Source organism: Poecilia reticulata, chromosome 15, assembly GCF_904066995.2.
Source record: "Poecilia reticulata chromosome 15, P_reticulata-male-v2, whole genome shotgun sequence".
Taxonomy (NCBI): domain Eukaryota; kingdom Metazoa; phylum Chordata; class Actinopteri; order Cyprinodontiformes; family Poeciliidae; genus Poecilia; species Poecilia reticulata.
In genome coordinates, this window is record NC_088844.1 from 20,607,029 (window position 1) to 20,619,327 (window position 12,299).

General features: G+C 37.4%; 1 protein-coding gene across 2 annotated transcripts; it reads right to left on the minus strand.

Moving 5' to 3' along the window:
- Positions 1 to 443: 443 nt before the first annotated feature.
- tmem87b (transmembrane protein 87B) lies at positions 444 to 12,085 on the minus strand. Of its 2 annotated transcripts, none has more exons than XM_081616255.1 (20): positions 12,021 to 12,085; positions 11,710 to 11,932; positions 10,905 to 10,965; positions 8,007 to 8,098; positions 7,777 to 7,911; positions 7,629 to 7,682; positions 6,696 to 6,843; positions 6,522 to 6,583; positions 5,984 to 6,167; positions 5,595 to 5,694; positions 5,404 to 5,497; positions 5,156 to 5,229; positions 3,477 to 3,583; positions 3,242 to 3,300; positions 3,046 to 3,149; positions 2,891 to 2,964; positions 2,744 to 2,814; positions 2,542 to 2,594; positions 2,402 to 2,432; positions 444 to 2,192 (listed from the first exon to the last, which is right to left on the minus strand). In XM_081616255.1, exons 2-20 carry the CDS (start codon positions 11,857 to 11,859, stop codon positions 2,151 to 2,153), a joined length of 1,695 nt encoding a protein of 564 aa, XP_081472381.1. In that variant the 5' UTR covers positions 11,860 to 11,932; positions 12,021 to 12,085; the 3' UTR covers positions 444 to 2,150. The 2 variants fall into 2 exon arrangements, with proteins under 2 accessions (XP_081472381.1, XP_081472380.1); XM_081616254.1 differs by lacking the exon at positions 5,156 to 5,229 and adding an exon at positions 4,828 to 4,901 and having other exon boundaries at positions 12,021 to 12,082.
- Between the last annotated feature and the right edge of the window lie 214 nt (positions 12,086 to 12,299).

A 12,299-nucleotide genomic window follows, 5' to 3' on the forward strand; every position in this document is an offset into this window, starting at 1 on the left:
ATAAGAAGCTGAGCCAGAATTGTGAATGAAATGTGTTGATGGCAAAAAAAAAGAAAAAAAAAGTGTTAAATCAAATGTTAGTGGGTGGTTAAAATTTGAGCCTGTATGCATAAGAGAAAATTCACAACAGATTTGAAATCTTGTTTCTGTTAATAGTTAATACAAGTCCACAGCAAAAAGGGAACAAATGCCTTAATAAAAAACAAAAAAAAAAGATTGTCAAGTCACTTTTGAGAGTATGGAAACTTATCAAAATTATAACCATTACCTTAAAGTGTAATGGTTATAATTTTTCTGATAAACTATAATAGGTTATTTAGGGTTCTATTTTTATGTTTCAGTGAATATTTTTGTCATTTTGATTTAAACTTGTTTAGTTGAATTCTCCTATTTCTTTAAAATGGTACGGTAAAACAACCAGTGAAATCGCAAATGATAAAATGCTGAATTCAAATATTTATTGAGTGCATTGTACAGCTTGGGGGAAAAAAAGGAAACCCTGGATATTGCAGGGTTGAACTGCAATACTTCAGGTTGATTTCAGAAAGGAAAACGACAAAAAAAAAAGATGAGTTTTCTTATCCAAACACTTCCCACTTGTGGAATCACGAAAGAGTAAGAAAAAAAAAAAAACAGAACTGAGCCAAAACCCACCTGTACAAATAATCCGAGGTCAGCTGCAGGTGTCTGCAGTTTTAAATAACAAGACAATTCGCCATCACAAATATTTCCAGGTTTCCAACCAATATATATTAAAACAAAATTGCAATGAAGACATTATAAACTCTTTCAAGAGGCCAGCTAGTGCTGACCACATTACTTATGATGCGTGATGACGTCGCCAAGTCGAACATAATGAGCTCTGCTGTTAGATTTAGACTACATGCAGACAAAAATAAAAATCAGGCAGGTCTTTTGAAAAGAAAGTTAAAAAGATTAAGACTGAGACAGCGTGTTTGTTACTAAGGTTTCCATGACTGCAATAATTTTATCAGTAATTAACACAAATATTGACAAGAAATAAACCTGCAGACTGTAAAATATTTTAGGACAGTGCAGAGCATATGGAAGCACACACCGTAAACACACGTTACAGTAAACATGGGAAAAACGCAAACAATAAACGCATAAGTACACTTGAAACACAAATAAATTATGAAAAAAAAAATCACTTAACAGACATACAGCATATTGCTCCACATCTCATGCTTCCACCCACACAGTAGTTTCAAAACATTAACTCTAATTCTACACGTCCCAACCAACCCAGCTACAATTAAATGTATACAAATCCTTAATTTCTCTTCTTTCCCTCACACACATTCACTAAACCCTCGGGATGTTGGGTCGTTTCAGTCTGAAGACGCAAGAAAAATACTTGGTTCTCAGAAACCCACCAAACGAGGCCTCACGAATAAAAGACGGACACGTAGGCACAGCTTTGATCCTGAAAGTGCATAAGAGCAAAAGATCTATGGAAAATTACCGTGTTGCAGTTTACAAAGTCGTTTTCACATCTGGTAAAAACAGGTTGCTCAGGACGTTCCTGATTTATGCACTACGGATTTCCCCGACTTCTACAAACATCGGAAAGTTTTAATATAAACCAAAATCCTGATTTGATGTTAAATATTGACTATAGTGTAGTTAAAATCTGTCTTGTGGCTGTAAAATTAACTTCCATTTATCATTTTTTAAATACTTATTGTGGGGGGGGAAAAAAGGCTTTCAGACATTGAAGAGTTAAATCCTATCATCCTGCTTATCCATGATGCCCACTCCAGTAAAATACCCTTTATCGTGTACAACAGAAATAAATATATAACAGGAAACACTCTTTGGAAAGCTCAAAACTGATGAAAAAAAAAAAAAACTGAAAAAGTGAATCTTTTGGTCTGTAAAAAGACAAGAAATTTTTCTTTCTGATAAACAAGGTAAGAAAAATATGGAAAGTAGCAACAGCTTCCCCCAAAAACTGCTTTGCCTACACAACTCTGTGAGGTAGCAGCTACTTAAGAGGATGCCCTGGAAAAAAAAAAGGAAAGAAATAATGGCACTCCACCCACTGTCCACTAGAAAACTCCTGGTGGAAACTGCTTCAGTGTCAGGAGCAGCTGCTGTGTTTCTCCATCAGCTGGGGGTTTTCTGCATCACTCCAGCTTCGACATTTCATACTTTGTCGTCATGATTTCCTAGAAAATAAAATGCAGCAATAATTTTTATAACTCGTTTTTCTTTGATTGCATTTATTTAAACCAGTCATCTGAGGCTCACAACCCAAACTGATAAAACTCAAGTAGAAATGCGTATTTTCTGCAGATTAGATAGTAATCGTAACTGGGGTGAGTGTAGTCGTGCGTCTCATGTTGTGGTTTCAATCTTTATGAAAAGTTTTCCATACCTCATCAGAGTCGAGCAGGACTGGCAGGGCTCTGCAGGGATGAAATGAGAAGCACGCTGTTACAATCACATACGCCTTAAATTTAAAAACAAATCTAGAAAAAGAAGAGAATAATTCACTGCACGTCTAAGGATGCTTACACATCAGTAAGAGAGCTTGGAATGTTGTCCTCCACCCACTTCAAGTCTTCATCCTGGGCAAGTAAGAAAAACAAAGAATCAGAGCAAATACTGCCACCTGCTGATGCAACACACACTAAGACTTTTATTCTAAACTTTGCTCCTATTTATCATTAAAGGAAGATGCTGAATAAACAAGTCAGGACAGAATAAAGCGACTCACTGGGTTTGTTTCTGGAGGCTTCGCCATGCCGTTTGTCTCAGCCTTGGCTGATCTGAGCTTTATGCCGTCAGCTACAATTTTAGGAGAGAAATCTATCAACAAATGTTTACACGCCTTTCGGATAAAGCTGCTATGATAAAACCGTACCGATGTTTGAAGACGCGATGAACTCCTCAATGTCCTCGTCTTCGGAGTCATCAATGAGTGGCGAGAACGCATACCTGTTGGCAAAGGAATAATAATTAATGGAGCGGATAAATTAGTTAAGGGTGGTTTAACAACCTGCCTGAACTGCTTCTTGCCTTTGGTTGTTTGCGGACGGCCGCCATAAAAACATTATGACGAGGAGAACGAAGGAGAACAAGAATCTCCAGAAAGCGTCTTCAACCCAAACCTCGATCCAGTCCTAGGAATTAGAATGTGGAGATTTAATCAGAACTAAATAAAATGAGCAAAAGCTACAGAGGTACAACTGGAAAAGAAACAAAGTATGCTTACAGACTGGCAATCTGCTAAGTGCAGCTTTTTAGCAGACCAAGCCATAAAGATGACAGAGGCTAAAAGGGAAAGGCGACGGTGAGAAACTGCTGCAATGTGTGATTTTTTCATTTGAGGTTTTTTGTTTTTTTATTTAATAAATGTACTCAAAGGTTGTTTTTTTTCTGAATACAAACCTGGTTGGCATGGTAACTTTGCTTTATTACAGCTGTATAAGGACAGGTGCGGCACTTACCAATGACGGCGAATATTAGCGTGTTTGTAAAGTGCCTGTAGAGCGACAGCTTCACAGGGTTTCTCCTCAGCTTCAGAGTCTTGATGGTTTGGGCTAAGCTGACAAAGATGTGGCAGTGGTAGTCAAGGGAAACAAACAACTGGCATCACATGGAAACCAAAGTAAAAAAAAAAAAAAAAAAAAAAGATTCATTTGAACTCTACAGGGTGCTGAGAAATGTCTGATTTTGTAGAGATATGTTTAGATATATATATATATATATATATATATATAAATTATTACAAGGGCTCGTGACCCATTCAGAGTTTGGTATTCAGAGATTTTTCTATGAAACGTGACTCAAAATTATTCTCCGAAAATTTACAAATTGTTGCATGCAGAACATTTGAAATATTCAAAAGAAAAAGCAGCTTTGAGGCTGAAATACATACTTGCAATGCTACTTGACATGCTATTGGTCAACATTTTCAAAACAGCCAATGAAAGAGCGCTATTCAGCACTGATTGGCTGCGCCCTCCACTGTGCGTGTCAATCAATATTAGGCATATATTTGGTGTTTGAACTTTTAAAATAGGCAGTTCTAAATGTTTTTAGATGGGGTCTCCAATATTTATCGATTTTATTTATTCAGATGCAGTTATGGACTCTAACCCCCAGCAAAAACACTGTACCAGATTATTTAGATCTTTATATTTAGACATTGAATTGTACAACCTTTAGTAAATACTTTCATAATCAGACATAATACTGACAGTTTTTTCCAAATCTTTTGTAAAAACTTTTCTATTTTTGACACGTGGCTTTTGTCAAATACAAAATAAAATATTACTTGAAGTTACTTAATTCACAGGTGATTAAATAATGTTTTTCTTTTACATCTGAGTCATAAATACAACTTTGTTGTGAGTTAACAAATGTATTTTAGTGCCTGTATGTCAGCTTATGATTAGAAAGTTGTTTGTTTTTTCGAAAAATGGGTAACTTTAAGTTAAAGTTGCAACTTTAAGTTACACCTTGAATACGATCTGTGCAATCAACAACAGTAGGATTCATTGTGAAACAAGTTACTCAGATCCTCAACAGTTCATCCAAATGCAGTTTGTACAACACAAGCCAGACTAAATACAGGAAAATGTCATTACACAGGAAAGGATTAGAGGAGAACAGCTGAATCACTATCAGAAAAAAACAAAACAAGCATGTACAGAATCAACGATTAACATGAATTATTTCCTCTCAGATGCAGGATAACCGAGAAACCATACTTAAATTATGTTACAATTCACCCATTTAAGGCTTGAGGAGCAGAAGGGAACCACACAGGGAAAGATTGCAGGAGCACAAAAGGATATCCACCAGCATAAAGAAGAATCAAGCAGAGCCAGGGGAATGTTGGCCAACAGGGCCAAGTCAGAGTCTTTTGTCTGGAGGGGAATCAGTGCAAAGGACACACAAAAAAGAAGAGAAAGATGAGGGGAAAAAAAACCTCAGATTGGATGGGAGATAAGAAAAGCAACACAGCAACCAAAACATATGACTATTTACCCAAATGGAAATAAAAGAAACAAATCATCAATCCTCAAAAGGAAGAGCATCCAAAATCCACTGGCTCAGAGCATGAGCACTTCATGTTTCATTAACCGCTGATTGTTGCAGCTGATGAGTTTACTGGAAGGATATGAACCAGATGGCGCAGGAATCAAACACGGCCAGAACAATGGCTGTAATGAGAGCGGGGCCATTGTCTCGACCCTTCAGTACGAATCCCAAAACATATTGAGAAAAACAGATTGTGATGTCACGCCGAAGTCTGAGCATGATCAATAATGGTTTATTTGGAAACAGCTTCTATTAAAAGCTTGATTCCCCCCCAGTTTTGTTTCGTAAAAATTATTCCCAATTAAAGACGGCGAGAGCTCGACTCACCCCTGTGATCCTCAAGACACCTTCAATGCTAGCAAATGCAAAGTAGAGGATGCCGAGTCCCACGACTCTGTGCATCACGGTCCCGAGCCGCGGCCTGAAAGAAACACAACAAAAACATGAAGGTAAACGCTTAATATTTCAAAAACAAAGCAAAAAAAAAAATTATGACTGCGTTACAGGACATGAGATACTTTATGATGCCGTATCCCAGACTGACGATGATGACGAGAAGTCGTGCCAAAGTCCTCTTGAGAGCGGAGAGCAACTCTGCAAAGATCAACAAGCCAGGAGCTGCAGAAAAAAACAGAAATCGACATTTCAAGATTTGCTTCTTGGTTCTAAATGTGTATTTTCCATTTTTATAACATGTGAAGGTTTGTTAATATGCCTTATTTCTGTTCCTTTATCGTTTCCTAAAAGAATTAATCAGGGTATACGAAAGGGGATATACAAAAACAAACACATTTAGCTGTTTGGAAATCAAAATGATTATAAGAATTTCGCACATTTTTTGAAGGACGCTGCTTATTGTTTTAAATAAAGTCAGACACAGTTTGTGTGGTCATCTGGAGACACTCACAGGCAGAGCCGACGACGTTGGTGTTCTCATATTCGGCGCAGAAGAGCGCCTTCTCCAGCATGCCGAGGAAAATGACTCCAGCTATCCAGAACTGGATCCTCAGCAGATCCTTCCAGTAGCAGGCTGCCCAGACGAACCACAGCAAGGCGTACAGGATGTACACACCGCACATCACCATGTAGAACTGCAAACGGAAAGACGTTAGTCGATCATCACATCACATATGGAAGCAGTTTTTCTCCATTTATTGGAAATTTCTCAAGACATTCTCCACTAATGTCTTGAGACGGAGCTTTCCTTGGATTTCTTCCCCTTCAGAGTACAGAGTTAGGTTTAGATCTATAAGCTGCACCTCACTCTAACATCCAAAAACTCAGAGATCTACTGTTAAATTGACAGATTCAAATGTAGTTATAAAGAGACAGACTTAACATCTGCAGCAACACATCAAATGGGAATGAAAAAGAATCTTAAAACGAACATGAAAATGTGTCTGTGGCACAAGATGCAAAACTGACTCCTAGAGTTTTGTACTTACGATCATGAGCGGCCACTCTGTGATAGAAATGTAGCCGTGTTTCCCTCTCATCACCACATTAACTGGAAACACAAACATCCAAGCATCACATAAACTCCATAGAAATCTGACATTAAGGAACATATGGAGCCACGGCTGATTTCCAAACCAGCCTTTTATGGTGAAACATCTCACCTTTTAAATTCCAGCTAGGGTCGTTTATATCAGGAATGACCTTAACCACCAGCAGGTAAGGCCCGTTCCTCCATGTGGTGGCTATGACGTTCTCTTTGGCGCCGTCAGCATTGTACTCATCTGAAATCCAGTTAGGGTCACTTTTTCCCTGCAGAGTTTCATAAGTAATACAGACGTGATAAATCTTTGGACAGATTTAACTGCAAGGAACCAACAGTAGCACAGATGATAAAGGTAACTGTTCTGATTTGTTAGCACTGATTATAATCTACAAGGTTCCTGAACATTTTTCTGTACATTCTCTGACTTATAATAAATTCAAATGTCCATTGTGAAATTCACTGCTGACATTTCTTTAAAAGCAGAACATGCAAAAGCCATGGGCAGACAGATGGACATACAAACACTGCAAACAACGCAAAATCTGTTATTACAGATCTAGTTTCTAGTGAAGATTCTTTGTACACTTGACATAAGACAACACCAACTTACAAGCAAATTTTTACAAATAATCCCTTCATATTGATAAAAAAAAATTATTTCCACTGGCAATTTATTTTCCTCTTATAACATGGGAAAATGTTTTGTTATAAGCGAAATAATATCAATTGTCAATATTAAAGAATTATTGACTTAAAACCTCATACATCTTGCAGGAAAGTTAGTTGTAAGTTACTTTTGCCTTATTTAAAGTGAACTGAGATGTTTGCACTAGAAACTAGCCAAAAATCCTTGGTAAGATTTAGTCTTTCTGCAGTGAATGAACATATTCACACAGTGTGGAAAACCATTTTCCCATCCAGTTCCAGATTTGGAATAATATGAAATGAAACATTGCAGTTTTTTAGACTGTGTCGGGATTCTTAATATAAAACCTTCAGTTTTGATGTCTTTATATAAAGTAAGGAGTGAAAAACATGTAAGTTTTCTTACTGGTACTTCACTCCCGTCTGATAGACTAACAGACCGTGGTTCTGCCTTGGCTTTCTGAGAAACAGAGAAAAGAGGCTGAGTGATGAGAAATGTCAAGCTGTTAAATGTGTCGATAATTAATGCTGAAGAACCAACGTAGCAAACCTACGCGGAGCCCAGGAAAGACGTGCATGTCGCTGCTACACGTAATTGCACTGTGTTTGTGTTCTATGTACTCGCCCGGTGCGTTGGGCTTCGGGTCCAGGTTGTCCCCTAGGCTCTGCTGCGTCCGTTCGTACACCTCCTAGAATCACAACCAAACATTTAATCGTAAAGGTATAAATAAAAAAAAAATTAACTAGTGAAACTGATGGCTTGGCTTGGAAGAACTGTACTTACTTCAATGTTATTGTATTCATTATAGCAGGGGTGGTATTTTAAAAGCCAGTGGATTGTGAATTTCACCTGCTTGGGACAGCTAAAAGACACAACTGAGAAATGAAGATACGTTTTAATGGAGGACACAAATATGGCAACATTGTAGTTTAAGGTTAGGATGAAAAGAAATGCAGCTGTTTGGACATTTTTCAACCCATCATGATGTGGAAACTAGAAGACACACCAAATTTCATTCTTACAAAGAGACACAGTTTTAAAACTACAAGGGTTAAGTAAATAGGCTGGTCACAAAAACAATTTTTTGCTGGAAGAGGAATTGTTGGGATACACGATAATATTCTTGTTTTGAAACTATTTTCAATTAATACAATGATAAATGCATAATAATGCAAGTACACTCTGTCGAGAAACGTCCAGATCATCCCACTTCCCCATGCTGGAGATTTTAGTTTAATAGTAACAATAAATAAAGTTACCTTTAAAATTAATTACACAATTAATTACACATTAATTACACAGGTGACAACAGTAGAGTCAGACGGTAATAAAATTAATCTGGTTGTGTTTGTTGTTATTGTGTCCTGCAAACTTAGCTTTAATTCTACTTTTTTCTATTTAATCATAAAAAAATCATAGTCAGGCAGAAAGAGAGTCATGGAACAGGAAGAGCAGGTTTCCTGAAGAAAGAGGAAGTTTCCAGCTTGCATGAGTATAAACATAGTTCAGACCATTCCTTATTTTAAAGCATTAAAGGTTTGAAGAATAAAATCTAAACATTTTGAGTAATTGGATAAATCCCAGAGTAAAATACTTACATTAATAATAATAACTTATAATTAAGCAAATCATTAATGTTGGTTTAACCAGTGGTTGGTGTTGGTTTGATTATAAGAATATTTAAAACAACTTACTCTTACACTTGTGGAAATACTTACAGGTGAAACAAATAACTGTAACTTGGTATCAAATAATTAGAATAATGGATTATTCCTGGTTTCTTTTCAGAAATGTCTGCAACAACTCACATTATGATTATAATAAGAGTAACTAATAAGTTGTTGTTATTATAATATTATAAATGAATGTTAAACCAGAAAAAAGGTTGTATGCGATTTTGACGTTGAACTGGAAATGGTGTAAAATGTGTAACTGTAATTAAAGGTCACTGATGTTGTGTTGGAGGTAGATGGTAGGTGTAAAAGAGGAACTGATGGGAGAGCAGAGGTGACCAAGGCCTTATTGCTAAACTTTAACTTTCCTAAGAAAAGGTTGGGCAAGCAACCGACATAGGTGGACTGTTGAGCAACTCGGAGACATTAGAACAGACATCAGGTCATAAGTTCTCCAAAGTGATGGATATGAGATCATCTGTCCAAGTAGTCAGCCAATGAGACAGGCACAGCAACATAGCTAGCCAATGCAAACACACCAAAAGGGTGGATAAACCCTTTATAAGGTGGACGCAACAGAGGAATCTTTGGATGGATCCTTCAGGCAGCTTCGAGCCAAGACGGAGATGGACAAAGAACTCTGCAGCTGAAGAAGAGCCGGGGCCACAGAGCTGAAGACTGTTCTACACATGGGGACCAACCCGTTAGTCCCACAACATGTGGCTTCAAATTGCACTCCTCTCATCAGCTGGGTTCAGACCCCAAAGACAAAGACCAAGGCAAAGATGAAGATAAAGAGAAAGGCAAAGAACAAAGGCAAAGAGGAAGAACTGGTGTGTTCCTTCCGTGGGACCAGGAAGATCGTGAGACGAGGAGAAGGGAGCTACAGAGCTGCAAGACAAGAAGCTAAGGACCGCTACGCGCATGAGGAAGTCAACCTGAGGCCCGAGACCTGCTGCTCTGAGTCAGTACTCTTCCTGTACTGGGAGCCTCCTGCTGCTGCAACACCTTCTTCATCATCAGGCCAGTTCTGGGGTTCAAGATGCCAAACTCCGTCCGTCTCTCTCAAAGTTTCCCTTTTTTAGTTCACAGTGTCAGCATTAGGGAAAGATAGGCTAGATTATTGATTTTACTTATTTTATTATTTCTGCTACTGAATTCAGCTGTATTGACCCTTGCAAAATTGCCTTACTAATAAAATAATTAGCATTAAGAAAATCTTAAAGATGTTGTGGACATTCAATTAATGAGTCACCTTAAAGTTCTTTGATGGTCATAAAATAGTTATGAAGTTTGATTCTGGGAGGAAAAAGTGGAAAATGTTTTATAGGTTGCTTTTAGCCAAAACAACACCCTTGGGACTCGCACGAGTCACTAAAACCAACCTGGTTCAGTAACAAGTGCAAGTTGTAATAAAGAGAAAGAGCGACCGTTAACAGGTGTGCTCTGTGAAGCTAGTTGATTGCAGGTTGCTCAATCTGGCTAATTTACAGGGTGAAGAAGGGTGGGACATCTGGTCGTTAGAAACCAGGCTAGTCTTTCTCGATGCCAGCTTAAACAGAGTTTACTTCAGTTCTGGACAGTGTAAAATCCCATCAGATTTAGGAAACTCAATTCACCCGTTAGATGGAGAGCTGGAAGCACATCTCCCTCCTCTGAGAAGAGGACGTAGAGAGAGAGAGAGAGAAGGGGGAGGAGGGTGTTGCGCAACAACAACTCTCAAGCTTTAATTTCCAAAGAACATTTAGCAATGGAACTGGAAGACTTTTTAAATATTCAATATACATAATAAAACAACCAAAACAATGAATAAAAGGTATTATAAAGTCTCGACAAAATAAAATATTACAGGACAGCGTAATTTTAAAGATAAAGTGTACGACACAAAAAAGCATGGAAATGGAAATGATTTCTGTAATTTTTGACTTATCAAGTGATAAATTGATTTATTGCTTGTTGTGACAGGCATACTAAAAATAACATCAGTGTGTGCAATATCAGATCTTACCTTTAAGAACAACATCTGTCTCTGTAAACATGGCTTTCCTTATTATGATCGGTTTTGAACCCTGCACGAAAGCAAATAAAGCATGTGAGCAAAAGCACTGGAGGGCAGTGAGGCAGAGGTTAAATTAGGATTGAAAGTGAAGCTAATTTAAATTTAAAACAAATTGTAGTTCCGTCTTTGCTGCAAAGCACAAGAGATGATCAGGAAGTAAACAGCAAACTTCACTGTAGTCCATATGGTTCACCTAGTCTAGACTTTGAGCTTAATTAATATTGCAACTAAAGTAGAAGAAACTGGATCTTCTCAGATCTCTACTTGAATTATTGATCAAGATGTTTTCCAAGGGCAGACTCCAGGAATTGTGGTAAGAAATAAGATAAGGATCAGCTTTAAATGTTAGAAGAGTTTTTAGAGAATAAAAGCTTAATGTTATATTATAACCCAAACAATTACAGATACGTGGAAAAAAGGGGGAATGAATAACTTTAGGGTTCATGACAATAAACGGTTAAACAAGTTATGTTCAGCTAGAGCTAACTGGAGCTAGCTACCCATAGATTGTTTCCTAGCAATTAGGCTAAATGCTAATGCTAGAAAACTGGAAACGGTCTGCTTTTTATTTACATTTTTATTAGTAAAGCAAAAAAGAGTAACTCATAATAGCATAAAGTTAAATCGACACTCAAAATGAATGGCTTCCATCACCAGCACACACTAAGCTCGCTACAAGTTAAAATCTATAGCCTGATGCAGCTAGCGTTAGCTTGAGGTGTTGCAGTTGGCTACTGTTTAAATGTATACTTACATTAACAACCGAAATTTTCCATAGCCCTGTTTCTGGTGAACCGACTGTTTCATTTACAGTCCCGAGTAAAACTGCAAAAAACACCATCCACGGATAAATGACTCCCAGGGTCGGGCAGCTCCACGTCCTCATCCTGACAGCAACTGCCATGTTTGCTCATGGCTTTTCCGATACTGACCTCTATGAGGCGCCCTGAACGCAGCACGCAAATGAGATGAGTGACCTGAAATCAAAAGCAAGTCAAATAGATGTTTTTGACAGTAGGAAAAAATATCAAAAACTATTTTACGTTACATTTAGAGTGTACTTGCATAAATACTTTCTTTTGATTCACTGTCATGTTATTTTGAAAAACATGAATAAGTTAAAGAATCACCACGAAAGATTACTGTCCTTAGTGATGTAACACATTGTTTATGTATTTAGAAGAGTCTTAAAGGTCTTTAAATTCTTTTTTTAAAAAAAGCTTAAATTGTTATCCTTCTGCTTTTTAAGGTTTTACTTGGACACAAATGTACAAATCATTCAAAACTTTTAGTTATTTATGTCTAACTATTTACATACTAATTTCTTCAGTTTTTATTAAGTTA

Coding starts and splice junctions, on each gene's coding strand:
- tmem87b (XM_081616255.1), bottom strand. CDS start 11,859: ATGGCAGTTGCTGTCAGGATGAGGACGTGGAGCTGCCCGACCCTGGGA. Junction 7,912..8,006: donor ATGAATACAATAACATTGAA/GTAAGTACAGTT, acceptor TTGTGATTCTAG/GAGGTGTACGAACGGACGCA. Junction 6,584..6,695: donor CCCTAGCTGGAATTTAAAAG/GTGAGATGTTTC, acceptor TTGTGTTTCCAG/TTAATGTGGTGATGAGAGGG.